General features: G+C 49.7%; 1 protein-coding gene across 1 annotated transcript; it reads right to left on the reverse strand.

Moving 5' to 3' along the window:
* Positions 1-11140: 11140 nt before the first annotated feature.
* Positions 11141-13558, reverse strand: GRIFIN (galectin-related inter-fiber protein). The gene is made up of 4 exons (XM_027738465.2): positions 13547-13558; positions 12004-12083; positions 11747-11909; positions 11141-11305 (listed from the first exon to the last, which is right to left on the reverse strand). Exons 1-4 carry the CDS (start codon positions 13556-13558, stop codon positions 11141-11143), a joined length of 420 nt encoding a protein of 139 aa, XP_027594266.1.
* Between the last annotated feature and the right edge of the window lie 4254 nt (positions 13559-17812).

The raw sequence follows: 17812 nt of genomic DNA on the forward strand, positions 1-17812 counted from the left end.
GCCGCGCACACGGTGCAGACCCCGCACACTCACACAGCCCCGCACACACACGACAGCCCCGCACACACACGACAGCCCCGCACACACACAGCAGCCCCGCACACGCTGTACCCCGCACACACGCACACAGCCCCGCACACAGCCCCGCACGCACGCACAGCCCTGTCCTGCGACCCCCGCGCACACACACACGGACCCCCGACAGGCTCCACACACCCCCTCCAGCGCACACGCAGGTCTGTAGACCCGCACGCACACACACTGTGCACACTCCCCCTGCACGCACTCGGCTGCACGCACCTTCCTACAGGTGTCCCGCACACCCGCAGGCACCCTGAGCATCCACCCCCCCGCTCCTCACCCCCACCTCCAACCCAATCCCACACCTCTGCGTGTCCGCGCCCACTTTGCACTCCCCGATCCCTCCCCGCACACGCAGGGGCGGCTCAGCCTCCGCACCCCTTCGCACCCCTCCACACACCCCTTCCCCCAGTCCTGCCCTGCACTGCAGAGGAGCCCCCGACCCTCCGCCGGGAGCGCTGGCTGGGGCGGCCCGGGATGGACTGAGCCCCTGCCCGAGCCGAGCCAAGCCGGGCCGAGCCGAGCCAGGATAGGCTCAGCCAAGCCTAGTCCTTGCCCGGGCCGGGCCGGGGTAGACTGAGCCGAGCCACACCGTGCCAGTCTCTTCTCCCGCCGGGCGCCAAGAGCCCGACCGGCCCGGCCGGGGTGCTGAAGGGACAGCTCCGCCAGGGCCGGGCAGGCACCGGGCATGGACAGGACGGGACTGGTCCAGTCGTGGATTATTCTCGATGTTCCCCTTCTCCTCCTCTCCTGGGGTCCCTGGGCTCAGCCGCAGCAGGGCAGGGAAGGACCCGGGCGCTTCACTTCTGCTCTAACATCACCCACTCTCCTGGCTCTGGCAGAGCCTGGCACACCATAGGTTAACCCCACCCAACCGAGAAGCGTTCCCAAAGAAACCCAACCTTTGGTCTTTTCTATTAAACTGAAGGAATGGGAAGAGTGGGTCATGGAAAGAATCACTTGAAAAGTGGAAGGGCTTGGTTGGGGGGCAAGGTTGGTTTGTAAAATGAAGCTTTTGACTGGAGCTGCTCAGAGGATGCCAGTGAATCACAGGGGAAGATGCTTGGTGAGAGTAACTGATACCTCTGCTCGAGGTGTTTAATTTTTATTCTCTTTCTTTGCCTTCTCTGAGAGAGAGCAAGGTAACAAATACAGCCCAAGTGGAAGCTGTTTGTCACTGAATGGTGAATGCCCTTGATTTCACCGGGAAATTCCCAATCCCTTTTAGTCCATGTGTGTGAAAGAATAAAGTAAATATTTTTGGTCAGCCTTACGTGAAATGAAAGAAAGATCAGCAGTGGAAACACATTTCGGGGGCAGGGAAATGTGATCAGCATATAAAACTCTTCTGCGTGAGAATGAATTTGCTTTAAGCATGTGACTGCTCATTCCCTTATAGTTTTATGTATGTGTATTTATGGGTCTTCAGAGACAAACAACTTCTACAAACTAATTTCAGAGTGTTGCCCAGAGTGCAAGGTACACATTATTCCATGCAGTGAAATGCAAAGATACTCTCATGGACACCTAAAAGCTGCTACAATTTCACAGCTGCTCCACAAGCAAATAGATCCGTGGCAAACAGGTAACTACACAGGCCATGGTTGAAGCTAGCAATTGGAAATCTCCATGCACTCGAGCCCTTGCCAGCTTCTGCCAGCCTCCCTACACAGAAAACAAAGAATGGAGGTGTTTAAGTCAATATTTTTAGTAGGGTATTAACAGAACACAAGAGAAGAGAGTGCAGAAATGTGCCAGGACTTGTTCTGTTCAGGTAGTCACCTTCCAAATTGTCAAGTTAATAAATACACTTCTTTTTCTCCCCCAAGCACTTTATTTGTAACCCTCATGATTTACTGCTAAGGAACCTTTACAACTTAAAGACTAGATTACTAAGTTGATCAGTGGTTTGATATAATTAGAATGAATCTGCTATTGCATCCATTGACACAACTCACAAGTGCCAAGTCATCTCCAACAGCAAATGACGAATCTGTATGGTGTGTACAGCTGAGAGAGAGGACAGGGCATTGATTATAACGAGTTCATTGATTCTAACAAGTTCAAAGTCACCAGATAACTCAAGATGGGGAGTCTCCAACAAAAAGAAATGCTGTACCCTTTTCACATTTGTTTGCCTCTTACAGAATTGCTTTGAAGCGGAAGCTAAATAAAGCCCACTGGAGACAGGAGCCATCCTTCACCAGCAAGGGTAATGGGCTGGGCTGTGATCATACAGCGATGTGCATCAGAAATAACCCACTGGTCTCACCGGAGTTACAGCTGTGAACAACTGACCTGAGAGGAGGAATGAGTCAGCCACTTTGGGGCTTTGCCAGAATCTCAAAAACCCTCACATTTCCCACGCGCCCAAACCTGCTCTGCCCACTGCGCGTCAGAGTCCCAGGGCAGGGTAAATTTAGCCTCGCTGTCTCAGCACAACCTCCTCACTCCCCCTGCAGCAGGAGCTGGGTGTCACATGGCTGCAGTGATGCTCTGCCTGTCCCATGCCCAAGAATGGGGGGAATTTCAGGAAACTCTGATGCTTTTCCAGTTTACACTGGACCTTGAGAGCATGAAGGTGGAGCAAATCCCATGGTTGTGCATCTACTTACAGCTGCTCACGTGCCCTCCCCACTCAAACTTTTCTTCCTGCTGAGCAAAAGGGGGACAGTACCCAAACTCCCTGCCAGGATTTGGGGAATGCACACCCTTGTGTGTTGCATCTGTATCCTTGACCCCTGTGTGGTGGCTGGCACCCAACCAAAGGGCACTTTGCTTTCTTAGCTTTCTTCCAGTGCATATCTTGACATGCCTGATGTGTCTCAGCTGGCACAGTTTGATGTAAAGGCCTGTTTTGAATATATAGCTGCTTTCTCCCTCTGTGCTTGCCCAGAAGATAGGTGAGGTGGGGTCCGCTCACTTCACAGAGATTAAATAAAATTAGGGCTTGTCTCAGTCAAGCAGTGGCTGGATTGTTGCTGCCAGGATGGACTGCCATGGTGCTGCTTGGGTTAGGTGAGCTGGGAGCACAACCCAGCTCGATGTCAGGGGGGGAACACTGGCACCAGTGAGTTTCCCACTTGATTTTGCTGGGAGGTGCTGTTTGGACTGCCCTTGGAAAGCACTGGACAAATCTTTCATTGCCCCTTAGCTCTTCTGCCTCTCACGCTTTTTGACTGATGGCATGGAGGTGGGAGGGATAACGGAGACTCCTCCAGCCCTCACATCTGCCCCTGTGCTGCCCTGTACTCCTTCTCCCTCCCAGGTCCCTGCTGCCGCTGCAGCCTGGGACATGGTGTGTGAGCATTTCCAATGCTGATATAAACAGGAGTAACACTGAAACCTGTCTCTCTCTGTCTGTGTTGCCATTAGACGAGAGAAACAGTATCACCTTTTCCTAGCTCTCATTGGACAAAAAAAGTGTCTATTTTTTTTCCCTGGGACGTTTTCTTACAAATCTCTAACCCAGCGATAAAACTCCCCAAATCCTGAGTGCCATCCGTCTGGGATCTCTGAGCCGGCTTTGCTGCTCCCTCTGCTGGTGACTGCTCCGTCCCCGTGCCATCGCTGCTCCGGCACCTGAGTTTTGGAGGGAACACGAGCTATTTCTGCCCCCGTGGTCCAGGTCCTTATCATAGTTCTGGCGTGGCATTTGCGAATGTCAGCGCTTTGATGCGGCTGTGAATCCAGGAGGAGATAAGAGGCCAGCGCTGCACACAATCAAAGGCAATACAAAGAAGATGCCAAGTGCACTTCAGATTCTTTGAAAATAAAATAGCAAAGCAAATAAAAAACATCTGGGAATTGATGTTTGTTGTTTGTAATTACTTCTACGAGAGTGAAAATCTTTCTTCTCCCACTAGTCTTCTCTCTCAAGCAAAGAATGAAACATTTAAACTATCTCAAGTGTCCTTTGGAGGATTTTAAATGGAGAATGTGTGCATTTTTATATCTGGGAATATTCACTGGTCTGTTTTCATAAACAGATATGTGCCAAATTCCATATCTTCTGTCCTTTCTATTGGAATCCTTTTAGATTGAGTGCTCCGGAAATGTAGTGGCTGAAACAAAGAGATAATTTTGCACAGAAGAATTTGTCTGATACCACGTTCACTTGCTCAAGAACAATGAAACAAAACACCATTTTGACATTGGAGTGATAGAAAAATCTGTCTTTCAGATATCTTTGCTTTTGGCAAGTAGCAGCCTGGGAGCGCAGGGCTGAATGTGATCCTGGAGAACCCCTGCTTAGACCCAGGACCACGTCAGATGAACTTGACCCTGTCTCGATAAAAGGAGAGTCCTAAATGGAGAGGTACTGCATAATAAATGGGTTTTTTTAAGGAGAAATCAGTGCTGTGGATCCCCAAATCATTGCACAGACTTACAGACAAGATTTTGAAGTGATACTGAGCACTCAAGTCAAGCCTTTGAGAAGTTAAGAGAAGCCAGAACTTGACAGGGGTGGCAGCTGACATGCAAGGCAACTGTCTAACACTGGCTGCATGCAGGCCTTCTCTCCCTGGAGCTGTGATCCAGGATCAGATGAAGCAATAGTGGGGTTTCCTCCGTGTTCGTGTTTTGTGTGTTGGTTCTTGCTCTCTTCACCAATACAGACACCACCAGCCCCAGGGAGAAATAATTAGAACCAGACAGAAAGCAGAGCCCACGTCAAACAGATTCTGGTAATTGAGGAAATCTGCTGAAACCACCAGATTTGTGGGGCTCCATTTCATCCTGTTATGTCTTCAGTGCTCTTAACAGTTTGGCACTGATACTACCAAGAAGAGAGGCAGATAAAACAGCATTAAGAGCAGGGTCTGCTAAGGCATCCAGTCCTCCCTCCATCCTTCTACCTGCACACTGCCAGACTTGAATTTCAATATTCCTTCCCTGGTGCTCTATACCCAGGTGCAACAGGCTAATAAAGGGCTTTTTAGATGACAAAGCTTTCTGGGTTCCATCAGCTGATTGCCATCTGGGGGAAATCTGACAAAGGCTTTAAATTTGCCACTGTTTGCCTTTTTCCAGCTGCAGAGGCTTGCAGCAGGGAAACGAGGGGAGGCAGGAAGGAAAGGATCCAAGAAAAAATGCTCTCAGGGCCTAGATCTGTGAACATGAGGGAGGAGATAGAGATTTTAGAGAATACAATAGGAGAGAATTTGTCTTTCTGAGCAAGCTAATTTGCTTTCAGCTGAGGTGACACTTTGCCAGTAGCTGTCACAAAACAGATACTCCTGGGATCAGGTTGCAATAAGGATTAGAACTTGAGCACATTTGCAACAATGATGATCAATCATGTGTTACGTGTTTAAAAATAAGCTTTCCTGTATTTTTTGCTTCTAATCAGGAAATCCTTAGGATTTGTGCTCTCTGGATTCAAAAGTGAATAAGCTGGGAGGCAGGGAGAGATGTGATCCTGGCTCTGAATACTCTGAGGCAGTGTAAGATAATCTGTGAGTTATTTACCTTCAGCAGCCACTTAGAAGGAATCGCCTTTTTCTATAACTAAAGTTATAGAAAATCAGGCATTGAGAGGCTTTGAGGGGTTGTTAAACTCTGTCAGGTTCAGCTGTAAACTTCTCTCTAACGCCTCACCTCTCTCTGTGCAGTGACTCATGTGGAAAGGCTCGGGCAATTTACTGGAAGTACAATCAGTGCCCTCTCATCACCACTGACCGCTTCTGCCTTTCTGTTTCCAGTGTGTGTTCACAGCACAGAGCAACTTCAGGAAATGAAAGCTGACAATAGCTGCAGTTCGGCACAAAGGCAGAGGAGGTTACAAGGTGAAATAGCTGCATTTCAGTTCTACTCCCCATTTTTGAAAGCAGCAAGATTTTTGTGCCTTAGGTCACACAGAAGTTGCCAAGTCTTTCTTTGGAAAGGGGACGTATCAAGGAAGGGGAGGAAAATGAAGGGATGTTGGTGGTTCTTTGGTTGTTGTGCAGGCTGGAGCATGAACAAAGCTAGAAAACAGTTGATTAGTCTGTGAGCACAGTGTGTGTACAGTGTGTAGAGGTGCATGGAAACTCCTCGGGCTAATGAGCTGCTCTGCAGCCCTGGTCCCTCACTGAAGAAAAGGGGCTGGTTCAGCTGTGTAACCTGAGCTATGAAGGGGTCCAGCATGGAGCTTGTTGGCTCATTAAGGCTTGAGGCAACACCTGATAGATCACCAAAAGTCCCAGCCCAACCTACTCATAAGCTCCAAGGCCAAGCCATGAGCTGCAGGGTGAGAACATCAGGCTGGAGCTAAAAGCACTTGATTCCCTCCTTCCTTTTCTGCTCTCCTTCTTTCTTGCCTTGGTTCCCTCACCTGCACAAGGGTGTTATGATAGTTCTTTTTATAGTTTACTTGGATCCTTGTGATTTAGAAGTGCTTTGTAAGACCCAAACAGCCTTACAATGGTGTGATGGTGCAGAGAAAACATCCTGATCTCCATAGGCTGTTGCCTTGTGCTCTGGTAAATTCAGAGATTTGGCTAGTGATGTTCATGTAGCTTGAAGGAATAACATGATAAATTGCATCTAGCTTTGGCAAGAGGGTCTTGAAATGACTGTGGAACTGAAGGACCAGCAAATCTGGGCATCAGGCTAATTTCTGTCACCCTTTCCTCAGGCAGCAGAGGATGCACAGTAACTCAGCTGCCAAAAAAAAGTGATACCATTAGCTTCCAATTCTCCAACCTCTAGAGCAGATCCTTTCTTTCAGAAAATAATCCCTCTCCAGCCTTTCATGTCTGCAGCTGGTACCTGTCATCATGTATGCAAGATCAGGGTTGGGAGGTGTGCTTCTGTGTCTGAGCTCGCTCTGGATGGAAATGCTGTGAGTTAGAATGGCTTTATAAACCTTTCTTTAACTGCAATAAGAGAACCATCCCTCTGCTTTCCAGCAGAGACTCTTTTCTAGCTGCAATCTGGGGCTGCCTGGTGCCTCAGAAATGCCTCTTCCCAGCCAGAACTGAGAGCTACTGCTCTTTTCCTCTTTTTTCTTTTCGTTTTTTAGCTTTCCTCATATGTTTCAGAAAAAGGCTGAACATTTTCCCTCTGTGTTCCTTGGTCCTGTCAGCAAACACCTGTGACTCCTGAGAATTTAAGAAGTTTGACAGCCCACGGTGTTGAATAAGCAGCCTCTTAGATAAGTACTCGGAGACATAAGGAAGAAAGTCCTTGCTGATAAGGTCTGCATTTCCAGCAGGTGTTTCTGTAACAACGTGTTGGGAAACCAGAGGCCTCGGGGGATGTGGGAAATTAGAGATGCCATAGATAGGGGGACCAGGATCACTGAGCTGCACTGTGACACAGCTGCTTGTTATTAGTGGAGAGAAGATCTCTGCTGCAGCCCAGCTGTTGTCTTTCAGGAGATGCTCCTGGGGCCATCAAAATGGGAGGAGAAAGAGAATTGTTGGTTAAATGGTTAACAACTGCCCTCCTCCTGCATTTCTTCACCAGAGCTGTCATCTAGCTGTAAGTAGCTAAACCCCCAGCATCAAATTTGGTAGGTTTGGGCTTTTTTACATGACAGGGATAGTTACGTAAAAAAGAAAAAATTAAGTCTCAAAGTGAGTATGGGGCATGTGCAACCTGCGTGACTTCCTCTTTTTTTTGAGCTTTCCTAGAAGTCTTCTCACTGCACTGACAAGTCCTCACCCTTTCCCTCACTGCCTTTCCTAACTCGAGGCAGGACCCAGTGTCTGATATTCAATTGTCCCTTGCAGGGATGGTGTCAGTCCGATGTCCCCAGGGTGCTGCTCTGCTGATGAGATGTGACTGTGGCTGATGTGGGAGCTGTTTGCTCACCAGCCTGTGAGGAATTTGCTGGTGTTTGCTGCTGGGCTGTGGGATGATTGCCAGTGGTGTCAGGGACACCAAGGGGTGGCTCTGATCGTGCAGCAGCAGATGCTCCACAGGAGATCCGTGACACTGCCAGAGGGGATCTTGGCCCTGGAAGTCCTGGCACAGCTCAAGCACGAAGGATTATGAGCCTGACTTTCCCCTCATTGATCTGGAGACACGCCAGAGCATTTCTGAGCTCTGCAGATCCAGCCCAAATGAGGCGAATCAGTGGGAGGTCACCACCCCTGTTGGCTTTGCCTCCTGAGGGACATTTCTCTTTCTCAGGTATCCCTCCTATAAGCTCTATGGGCAGCAACTGCTGCTTTATCTGCAAATCCTGACTAGAACAGTCCCTATTCCATCCTGCAGCAACTGCTCTCTCTAGAACATTCCAGCAGGCTCTTATGCAGCACGTGGTCACAGCAAAAATATTGAGCTTGACCTTGAGGTTGGGCAGTGAAATTCTGATGGAACCCTCCAGAGCTGCACCCCCAGCAGCTGCAGCTCCTTCCCCTTCAAAAGGTTTCCAGCTCTTCAAAAATACCCCTGGACAAGAGCTTGTCTCCATCAGTTCCATCCCCAGTTTCAAACCCCGGGTCATGAACAGGAAGACTGGTTGAAAGTCGGGAGAATTGATTTGTTCCATTTGATCCCCTCAATTCTAGCATAAGATGCTTCTGTGGAAGTCTGGTGGGCCAACCCTGATCCTCAGAGTTTAACTGACCATCATAATTACGGGGATTAATTTTTTTTCTGGAGCTTCTCCTTAAGGGGCAGATGAGGGGCACAGACTTGGAGGGCATCTCTTTCCCCATAAAACTGTGCAAAACAGCTATAAACAGCCAGCCCTGAAGTTTTCCTCCTAGCAATGCTCAGTAGATTCCCAGACCTCTCTTGCTCTGCAGTCCCCTTCACCCTTGGCTGTGTTTTGGCTGGAGGAGGCAGCAGAGCTGTGGATGTGTCAGGAGAGATGGGGCTCTCTCGGTGCAGATGGCAATGCAGTGAGATCAGCCTCTGGCAGGAGCTGGAGGGAACGTGTCCAGGAGTCAGGGCATAATCTCTGTCTCTGCCTGATTTTTGTGACATCTCTTTATTTGTTTGTACTTGAAATGTTTTTTACCCTGTTTTTCTGTGGTCCTTTGTGCTCCCTTCTGGAGGACAATGGAATTGTGGGGTGTTTCTGCAGCATTGGCTATAGATAGAGTTGGTGGCTATGTAAGTACAAAGCATTACCCTTATGAATCATTTAATCTCTTTTCCTTCATGAAAAATTATATCTATGTCTATCAGCCCCCAAGTAAGCACCAAAAAAAAAAAAGTGATTTCTTTCAGATGCTGCTCAGCATTATCAGATGGATGACACAGAGATCCCAGTGGGCCTGATTTTGTCTGAGTTTGTGCCTGTTTTACTGAAGGGATGGCCATGAGAGCAGTTGTTGAACAAACAGACAACCAGAATTTGAGTCGACCCTCTTGTCCCAGTGGTGACAAATTTATTCCAGGCCAGAGGAAATCTCACCATCCCCAATTTTCCTGACTTGCAATCTAGACCACTGCCATTTCCAAACCATATTTTCTGTTCTTTAGGGTAAAGGTACCATTTGGCACCATATTGTGTTCCCATTGAGCTCTTTGCCACAAGAACAGGGTGGTTTTCAGTTAGTGTTCTTTTATAGTCTGGAAAAACATTATAAACTTTTGAACAGATTCATAAATGTCAACTTTGTGGCATCATGTGTCGGGGTTTGCTGCAGCCACCTCTTCCTCACAAGTCCTTGAAAGTATAAATAGAAGGAAAAGTTGGGAATGGCCAATTTGAACATTGAGAAAAGGCTGGAGCAAAGCCCAGATCTCACCCTAAGCCAAAGGTGGATCAGGCCTGACTTGTTACAAAGTGTTTTCTCCTCAATGGAAAGGACAGGCAAGGCAGGATCATTCCTTTTGCATCAGGAATGTGGTCTGTCTTATGTCTGAGGAACAAAAGAGTGATTTGGGGGCAGCTGTAATTGCATTTTTGGAATAAGTTCCTGTTCAGATTTAACACTGTGACATTATGCTGTTTATGATGCGTGTAATTAAAACAAAGTAAAAATAACATCTTTTAGCCTGCTGTGGCCTGGTGGAGGAGTCAGAGATATGTTGTGCTCCAAGGAAGAGGTTGGAAAAGAGAAGAGGGTGCAAGGGACAAGTGGACTGTTTTGAAAGACAACTAAGAAGGGGGAGAAAAGAAAACAAAAAAGCAGAGCAAAGAGAAAATCCAGAGGCTATCCATGGGAATAATGGCACTTTGTTAATTCCAAACATATCGTAATTTCTAGACCCTGATGTACTCAGTTCCTTTTGTTTGGAGTCCAGCTGCATTTCTGGTGCATGATAGAGGAACCATGTGTTTTTATATGCCTCTTGTCCTTTTCTGACCCACTACACCACTCTTAGGAGTCTGTCTAGGAAGCCTGGAGTTGGCAGGACTTGGGCTGAGCAATATCCTTGAACCAGTGAAAGGAATCTCTGGCAACACCTGGCAAGATGAACCTCATCCCACTGATCTGCCGACGAGGGAACATCACCTGCTATTACCCTCAAAGCAAAAAGGCAGTGCCAAACCCAAGCAACCCTCCTCTGTGTCCTCCTGCCCAGTCACCAGCCTTTGTTCATGCCAGGTGTCTGGAGATTGGCAGGGAATGAATAACATGATTGACCTGCCCAGGGAGGGGTGTCTCAGCAGGGATTTCCTTGGTTGATTTTATTGGCAAATATGGTAGAATTTTTGCCCAGCTCCTGGACAGAAATTGCCTTTCCTCCCCTAATATCCACACCCATTACGTCCTTTACCACGTGGCTAGCTGAGGACTAGTGCTAATTCACACCCTACTCTAGGGCAAATGGAATTTCTGAGCTGTTTGAAACACAATTTCAGGTGTCCAGACTACTTGAGGCAGATTTTTATGTACTGTAGTGATCTCCCAGGCTGTCCAACAGCAAAGATGATCAGACCTACAAAGCCTGTTGTGCACCCCAAGGCACAGGGGCAGAAGGTCTGGGCTACAGTAAGTGATGTGGCTGGGTGCTGTGGCTTGTGGTGGGAATAACCATCCCTTCCACCGTGAGAACACATACATAGTTATCTCCCTGGCTGGTGATAGTGTGTGGGAGGGAGCAGATGGTCCCTGGCTGGATCAGGAGCTTAAGAGGGAATGTTTGTGAGAGTTCCCCACTCTGGTCTCTAGTAAAGACCTCGTTTGGTGATTTCCACTGAAGAAATGTCAATATCATTGAGAATCTGCAGCTTGGTGATGGATGAAAGATTCTTCTGCCGGTGCTTGTACTGCAGGACTTTGTTTTCATTGATGAAAATGTGGAAATAGTCCTGATCGGAGTAGATTTCAACCTGAGAGAGAGAGACTGTGTCAGATTCATGTGGCCACATGTCCTCACTAGACCTTGGTTCCATCACGTCAGTGAGTGCACCCACTTCAAATCCTGCCAGAGCTGACATGCACACACAGTGCTCACCCCCACTTTGGGCAAAAGGAGGAAATAACTGGGTTTTCATTTCATGATAACATAAACTGGTGGTAATGCAAAGCCTAAACTGAAAACAAATGCAGCATCCAGGAATTATTGCTGGAGCTCTGCAGGTCTGTGCCAAACCTGTGTGTAAATCACCAGGATGCAACAGAGATACTAACAGGAGGCAGAGCTAGAGAGGAGATGTTGCTGGATATAGTGCTGGCAGGAAAGGCAGCACTAGATCCATGAGGAGAACCCAAATATTGACTGGGTCACTCCTATTACAGCTGAGGAGACTGGTGGGGTGACATAGGGTTACCTGGAAAGGCTCCTTTGCTTCGAAGGGGAAGGTGGTGTTAACCTCTTCCTTCCCCCACTGGCTGTCTAGGAAGGAGTTGCAGATGATTCTGGAGCTGGAGAAGCGAGGGTTAAAGTGGAGAGCGATTTGGTCTCCAGGATCACAAAGCAAATTGATTTCAAACCTGAGACAGTGAGAGAAAGAAGTGATGGAGAGCTGTGGAGTGCTGCTGCTGGCTGTCACGAGCCAGGAGAGCTGTGAGCAGAGTGTGTCCTTACATGCTTGAACTGGAACTGGTCTCGCCCTTGACCATGATGCTCCATCCAGGACAGATTCCCTCTGGGTACAGGGCCTCGAACTACAGACAAGGAGGTGCTGCTAAAGCATGACAAGAGGTGCACTGCCCCACTCATTCCTTACGTTTCTTTCTCACCCTCTCATTTTCTTCTTATTTCTCCCCCCTTCCCACACAGGCACATTCTCTGCCTATGTATTTTTGTCACTCCTAAATAATCTCAAGGGCCCCAGAAGGTTAAGAAATAAGGTCGCTATGACATCCAGTCAATGAGGTGGGATTTGCTGTCCCCAAGGTCTTTTGTAAAGAGCTGGATGGGATCAGGGAGCAAAAATTAAAGACGAACCTGAATGTCTTCATTGCTGTCAAGACACAAAGACTCTCTGCTCCTCTCTCTGCCTGAGCAATACAAAATCTGAAGCAGAAAACTTTGTGATGCTTTGCAGCAGAGGAATAGGTGTAGTGGTATCCAGCCTGAGCTACTCCAGCATTATATGGCTGACTCTTCCCACAGGTTCCTGCCTGATCCCCCCTTCCACCTGCTCTCCCTATCTCCAAGGTTAAACTTGCATAAAATGAGCTCAAAAATGTTCCTTTTTGAATAATTCATAGTTTTACTAAATAACTCATTTTAATAAGAAGTGCTTGCCATTTCACCCCACTTTTTTTTAACACTCTAATGATCTTGCATTTCTGAGCATCCCACTCTCCCAAACTTATTGCTCACACTGGCAAAATTTCTCCAGCCTTGGCATCTCCACTGCGAGTTCCATGCCTGTCTCTCCCTCCCATAGCTCAGGACTTTCACTGCCCTGTTTCTTTCTCTGCCATGACTTCCTATTTCCAATGCATTTTTGGGATAAGCATGTTTTGGGCAGGAGCTGAGAGGTGGAGATGGCCAACCTCATACCCTTGTGCCTGGCTACTTTTCGAGGGCAGATTTAGGAACCCACACATGGTCACTCGAAGGCTCTGCCCACACCAGTGTTTGTCCCTGTAAGACCCAGAGAGCTGATGGAGCTGACTGAGTTCTGACTGCAAACAGCAAGTGGTGGTGGAAGCACCAAGGTTCACCTTGCCTTGACCCTTAACTTGTCATCATTACAACAGCCCCAGCAAGAGACACACCACATCCACAGGAAACAGCCATTCCCTCTTTGCTGCCAGCTGTCCCATTGGGGAGGGATGGCCACACACAGGTCTAGTCTGCATTGGTTGTGTTTTGGTCTCAGCTAAAACCCTGCAAGTCAGAGCTGCTGCCATTAGGGCAGCATTACCCCAGACCAGCCCTGGTACAACCAAGATGAAAATCCATCCTATTGCCCTTTATCGAACACCACAAAGCTCAGTTTTGCAACAGCCTGGATCAGACTGACACAGAGGAGCAGCGCTGTATCATCCCTACATCTTTCAGGATTTCTACCTTTCCTGCCCTTCCCTGTGCTGCTTTCCTTTGTCCATCACCTGACCCGTGCCATCACCCCTCACACAGACCAGGCTGTGCCACCTCCTGTCCCCAGCCTTACCCGCAGTGCCATCGTGCTCGCCGGCCCCGCGCCGCAGACCCGCCCGAGAGCACGGCCGGGGGGTCTTTATAGATGCCGCCGGCCAGGAGCCCTCGTGTGCAGGGATTGGCCTCCCCAGGCCTCCGGTCAGAGCGAGCTGCCAGGCACAGCTGGGAGATGGGGAGCGGTAAATCCCGCTGACGCCCGGCAGGGTCAGCCCGTTCATGCGTGCGGGGCTAATCCAGCCCTGCTGCTGCCCGCGGTCCTGAGCTGTGACGTGATGGAGCCCGTGTGCGGCAGCCACGGGGCATACAAGGCTTTAAGGCTGTGATCCAGAGGGGGCAGATGTGTTTAAGGCATGAGGAAAGGATGGGGACTCCCAAAGCTGAGGGAGATACCAGGAGTCACATCCACCGCAAGGTCAAGAGAGAAGGGAAGTGGCAGAGGAGAAACGGGGGCTCCAACAGGGGCTCAGCTTCACCCTGATCATCAGAGATTTCTTTTTCTCTCTGTTTTACTTTTTGTTCACTCTTTGTGGTCACAGCCTGACCTGAAATGAGCTGATGCCAGCTCTGTCACAGCCGTTTTTCCACCTCGTGGTGCCCCGAGGCTCGGGACGCTGCTGTGCTGAGCTCAGCACGCCCCGGTTCTGCCTTTCCCTTCCCTGCTGGGGACAATACAGGGATTTAGGAGCAGGGTGAGTGAGCCTTTGTCCGATATTTCCTGTCATGGAAAGGCACCGAGAAATGAGCAGCAATGAAATGAATTTCAGTGGTGGGGGCTTTATACCGAGAGTGAAATGAATTTCAGTGGTGGGGGCTTTATGCCGAGAGTCAGCACGTGCTACTACGGAGCCAAGCCAGGGGAGGGAGAGATGGCTGCACATCCCCCTCTTTCACAGGGTAAATGCCTTAAAAACACTAAATGCTGTCCTCATCCCTGCATATATGGGAGGCTGTGATGCTCCCTGGCTGGTCTTTCAGGAATCCATGGCTTTCGTGGTTAAAACCCCCTTACTGTATGGGCCACAGTACTGATGTCATTAAATGTGTTTATTTTATTTCCGGCAGATAAGCAGAATGATAACGACTATCCCAGGCTCTGGTGCCCTTGGCAGGCTACTAAAAATGCAAATCTGCCGACATAGAAGCCAACAGCCTCTCTCGGGGCTGAAAAAGCCAAGTCCCAGGCTGAGATTTGTTGGTTTGGACTCTTACAAAATCAAACCTCTTGAAGCTGAGCTCTGCTTTCGTCTCCTTGCTCAGCTCTCAGCTCTCCAGGCGCTCTGCTGGGGAGCACTGGAGCTGAGCTCTGTGCTACAGATGGCAGCATTGGGACGTGCAAGAGAGCTGCGAACCAGCAGCAGAGGGGCTGAGGTGGTATTGGAGGGACAGGGGCATCCCACCCACGCCTCCTTGGGGTACCGTGGGATGATGGCATTGGCCTCTCCAATTTGTCCAGCTGCATCACTCCCCTACTTATGGCCTGAACCCAACGTTGTGTTTTCACCCCTCGATCATCCCTCCATGCTTGTTTCTCCTGCCTGCCAGGCAAGGAACTGCAGGGAGAAGGGGCTGCTTTTGAGGCACCCACCACGATGGTGGGCACAACCAGGCAGTGCTGCTATCCTCTATGTAAGAAAGGAGGGATCTACAGGCTTAAAAATGTACCAAGTTTATCAGAATTATGTTAATGATATCAGTGGACTGGGAAAAGGCTTGGGCACTGCAGGGCAGGTCAGGTTCCAGGAAGGCTCAGCTCCTTCTCAGTAGGTGGATCTCAGTCACCCCAAATCCAGACAGGTCTCCCAGAGCCTTCTCCCACCAGACCAAATCAGGAGCTGTGATTTCCCCCACTCACACCTCCACGCAAGGGTTCTCCAGACTTGCTTAGCTGCCGCTTGGCAGTTACTTATACCTCCTCTGCATCTATTTCAGCTTCTCCAGGGAATTCCTAAAATTCCCCCACGCAAACAGGAGTCAGCCCTCTGCTCCAAACATGATGCCTCGGGACTATGTTACCCTAGGAAGGGTTTGGGACATCGTTTTGTTGGCTTTCCCCCATTCCCTTTCCCCCAGGCCTACGGCTCTGCAATGTCTCCCTGCTCCTGGTTGCTCTCTCCAGCACTGCTGCCTCCAAGCAGCGTCCAGAGACCAGCCATCCCTGTGCCATGTCAGGGCTGGACAGCGCAGATGTTCCTCCAGGTTTAGTGCTGGAGAGAAAATAACTATTTATGGGTGGACACAACCCTTTTGAGTTAAAACTTTGTGCCACAAACTGTTATCTATTTATTTCTGCTGTGCTTTACGGAACCGGCCAGGAGGGGGCTGGAGAGTCCAGGCAAATCCCTGAGATAAATGATAACCATAAGAAAATCACACACGGGTCTAACTCTGACTCTAAAGAGCCTGATGCAACACCCACTGCTGCTCCGGGACAGGGGTCTGTGCTGTATCCTGCACCTCTCACCCCTGCCGTAAGGAGACTCCAGGCTCTCTCAACGCGCGAGGCAGGAGCCCCTTGCAGCTGCTCAGCCTGAGCATCTCAGGGCAGCTCATCGGGGAGCACGGAAAGAAAACATCACACCCTGTAAGGTGGCAAGAGAAACAGGGGAACCTGACACCCCGGCACACGCTGCCGGGTCTGGCCGAGCCTCCCGTGCCCCACCAGTGTCAGCTCCGCTAACGAGAGCGGCCCCAGTGCCGGCGGCTTCTGGGAGCGACGCATTTGTCAGATTTTCCACTCTCTGTCTGCCTGTTAGCGTGCCCCATCATCCCCCCACTGGTTCTGGGGAAGGGAAGGGCATGTCTTCTCCCCCACCAGCTGTCTGACTAGTTGCTGGGTATGGAATTCTGCTTTTACTCTTGTTAGCTGAGAAAAGGAGCCTGGTTCTGTCCCAGGCAGCGCCGTGAATGCAAATCATGGCAAGCAAAATCTCTGCCTCTCGTTGTGCTCTTCCCCCGCGCGGGTGAAAAGGGGAAGGTGATCCCACCCCTTGCTGGGGCCATGAACCCACACAAGTGCAACTGAGGCCAAGCCTGGAGCCTCTGTTGTCCTCAGCACAGCTCCTGCTCGCTGCTCAGGACTTCCCTTCTGTGGCTTTGAGGAGTGGGGATGAAAGGCAAGGCAGTGGAAACACAAAGCATGCCTGGTTTATTTTATTTGTGACTAGCCTCTGCTTAAAAGGAAACCAGCATTATCAGTCCCAGCACTGCCAGGTCAGATGAGTAAATGAAAGAGCAGGGTTTCGTTTATGATCTGGAGCTCGAGTTTGCTCTTATATGGGCATCCCACCAGGCGTTGCCTGCTGCCACCTTGCTGCTGCTCGTGTCAGGGAATGGCCAGGCTCAGCCAGAAACTGAGCCTGGATCCCCTGGAGGTGAAAGGCCTCAGGTAGAGAGTGGTTGAGCTTAGGTTGCACTTACCCCTACTTCCTTGGTTCAGGGCAGTTACATGTGTTACAACACAATGTCCCTGCAGCCAGCACATCCCAGCCAGTCCATACTCATGCCTTCTGTGCTGTTATCCAGCCAGGCTTTGTGAACCACGACTCCATCGTTTCCTGCTCCATTCTGCAGGGATGAGGTGGTAAAACTATGTCAAAGCTGGTCCCATTGTCTCCACCAGTGACTCCAGCTGGAAAGGAGTGGTGGGTTTAGGACATGGCTGGTGTTGGTCCTCACCCATCGCTCCTGCTCTGTGAGGTGCAGGCAGAAGGTAAACACACAACCTGGCACGGGCTGTTGTTTATTGCTTGGGGTTTCTAGAGCCAATATTTAATCATCCATAAATAATTGCCCTGTTGTATATGCAGCGACCTGATTTATCCTGCTCCTCGATGATACCTTCCAAACTCCCCAGGGAGACATCTGTCTCCCTCTTCCCGGTGATTGATGGGGGGAAGGAGAAGAGCTGGCACTTGGCCCCGTTGTGCTCCTCAGTCAGTGTGTGGGTGTACTGCCTGTCCTTCCATGGTGGTCTCTGGCTCAGAGCTACAGCAATGACAGATCCTCAGGGGGGGGGGGGGTCACATGTGAACTCTCCCCACTCACGTTTTGGTTGAATCTCCGGCATCAGCATTGCCAAAACCCCCTTCATCCCCCATCGCTAACTCTTGCCAATTCAGAAGTGCTTCTCAGCTTCTTCCCAGGTGAGGTTTGTCTCTGGGAGCCATGATTCCTTGGTTATTCTATGATTTACTGCCCCAGAACAGAAGGGGAGGAGGAGGAGGCACATCACTGGAGGGGCTGCAGCTTGGTGATGTGCTCTGCCCCTGTGCTCAGCTCT

The sequence above is a fragment of the Pipra filicauda genome, unplaced genomic scaffold (genome assembly GCF_003945595.2).
Source record: "Pipra filicauda isolate LSUMZ 115617 unplaced genomic scaffold, ASM394559v2 scaffold31_size4109673_pilon, whole genome shotgun sequence".
Lineage (NCBI taxonomy): Eukaryota > Metazoa > Chordata > Aves > Passeriformes > Pipridae > Pipra > Pipra filicauda.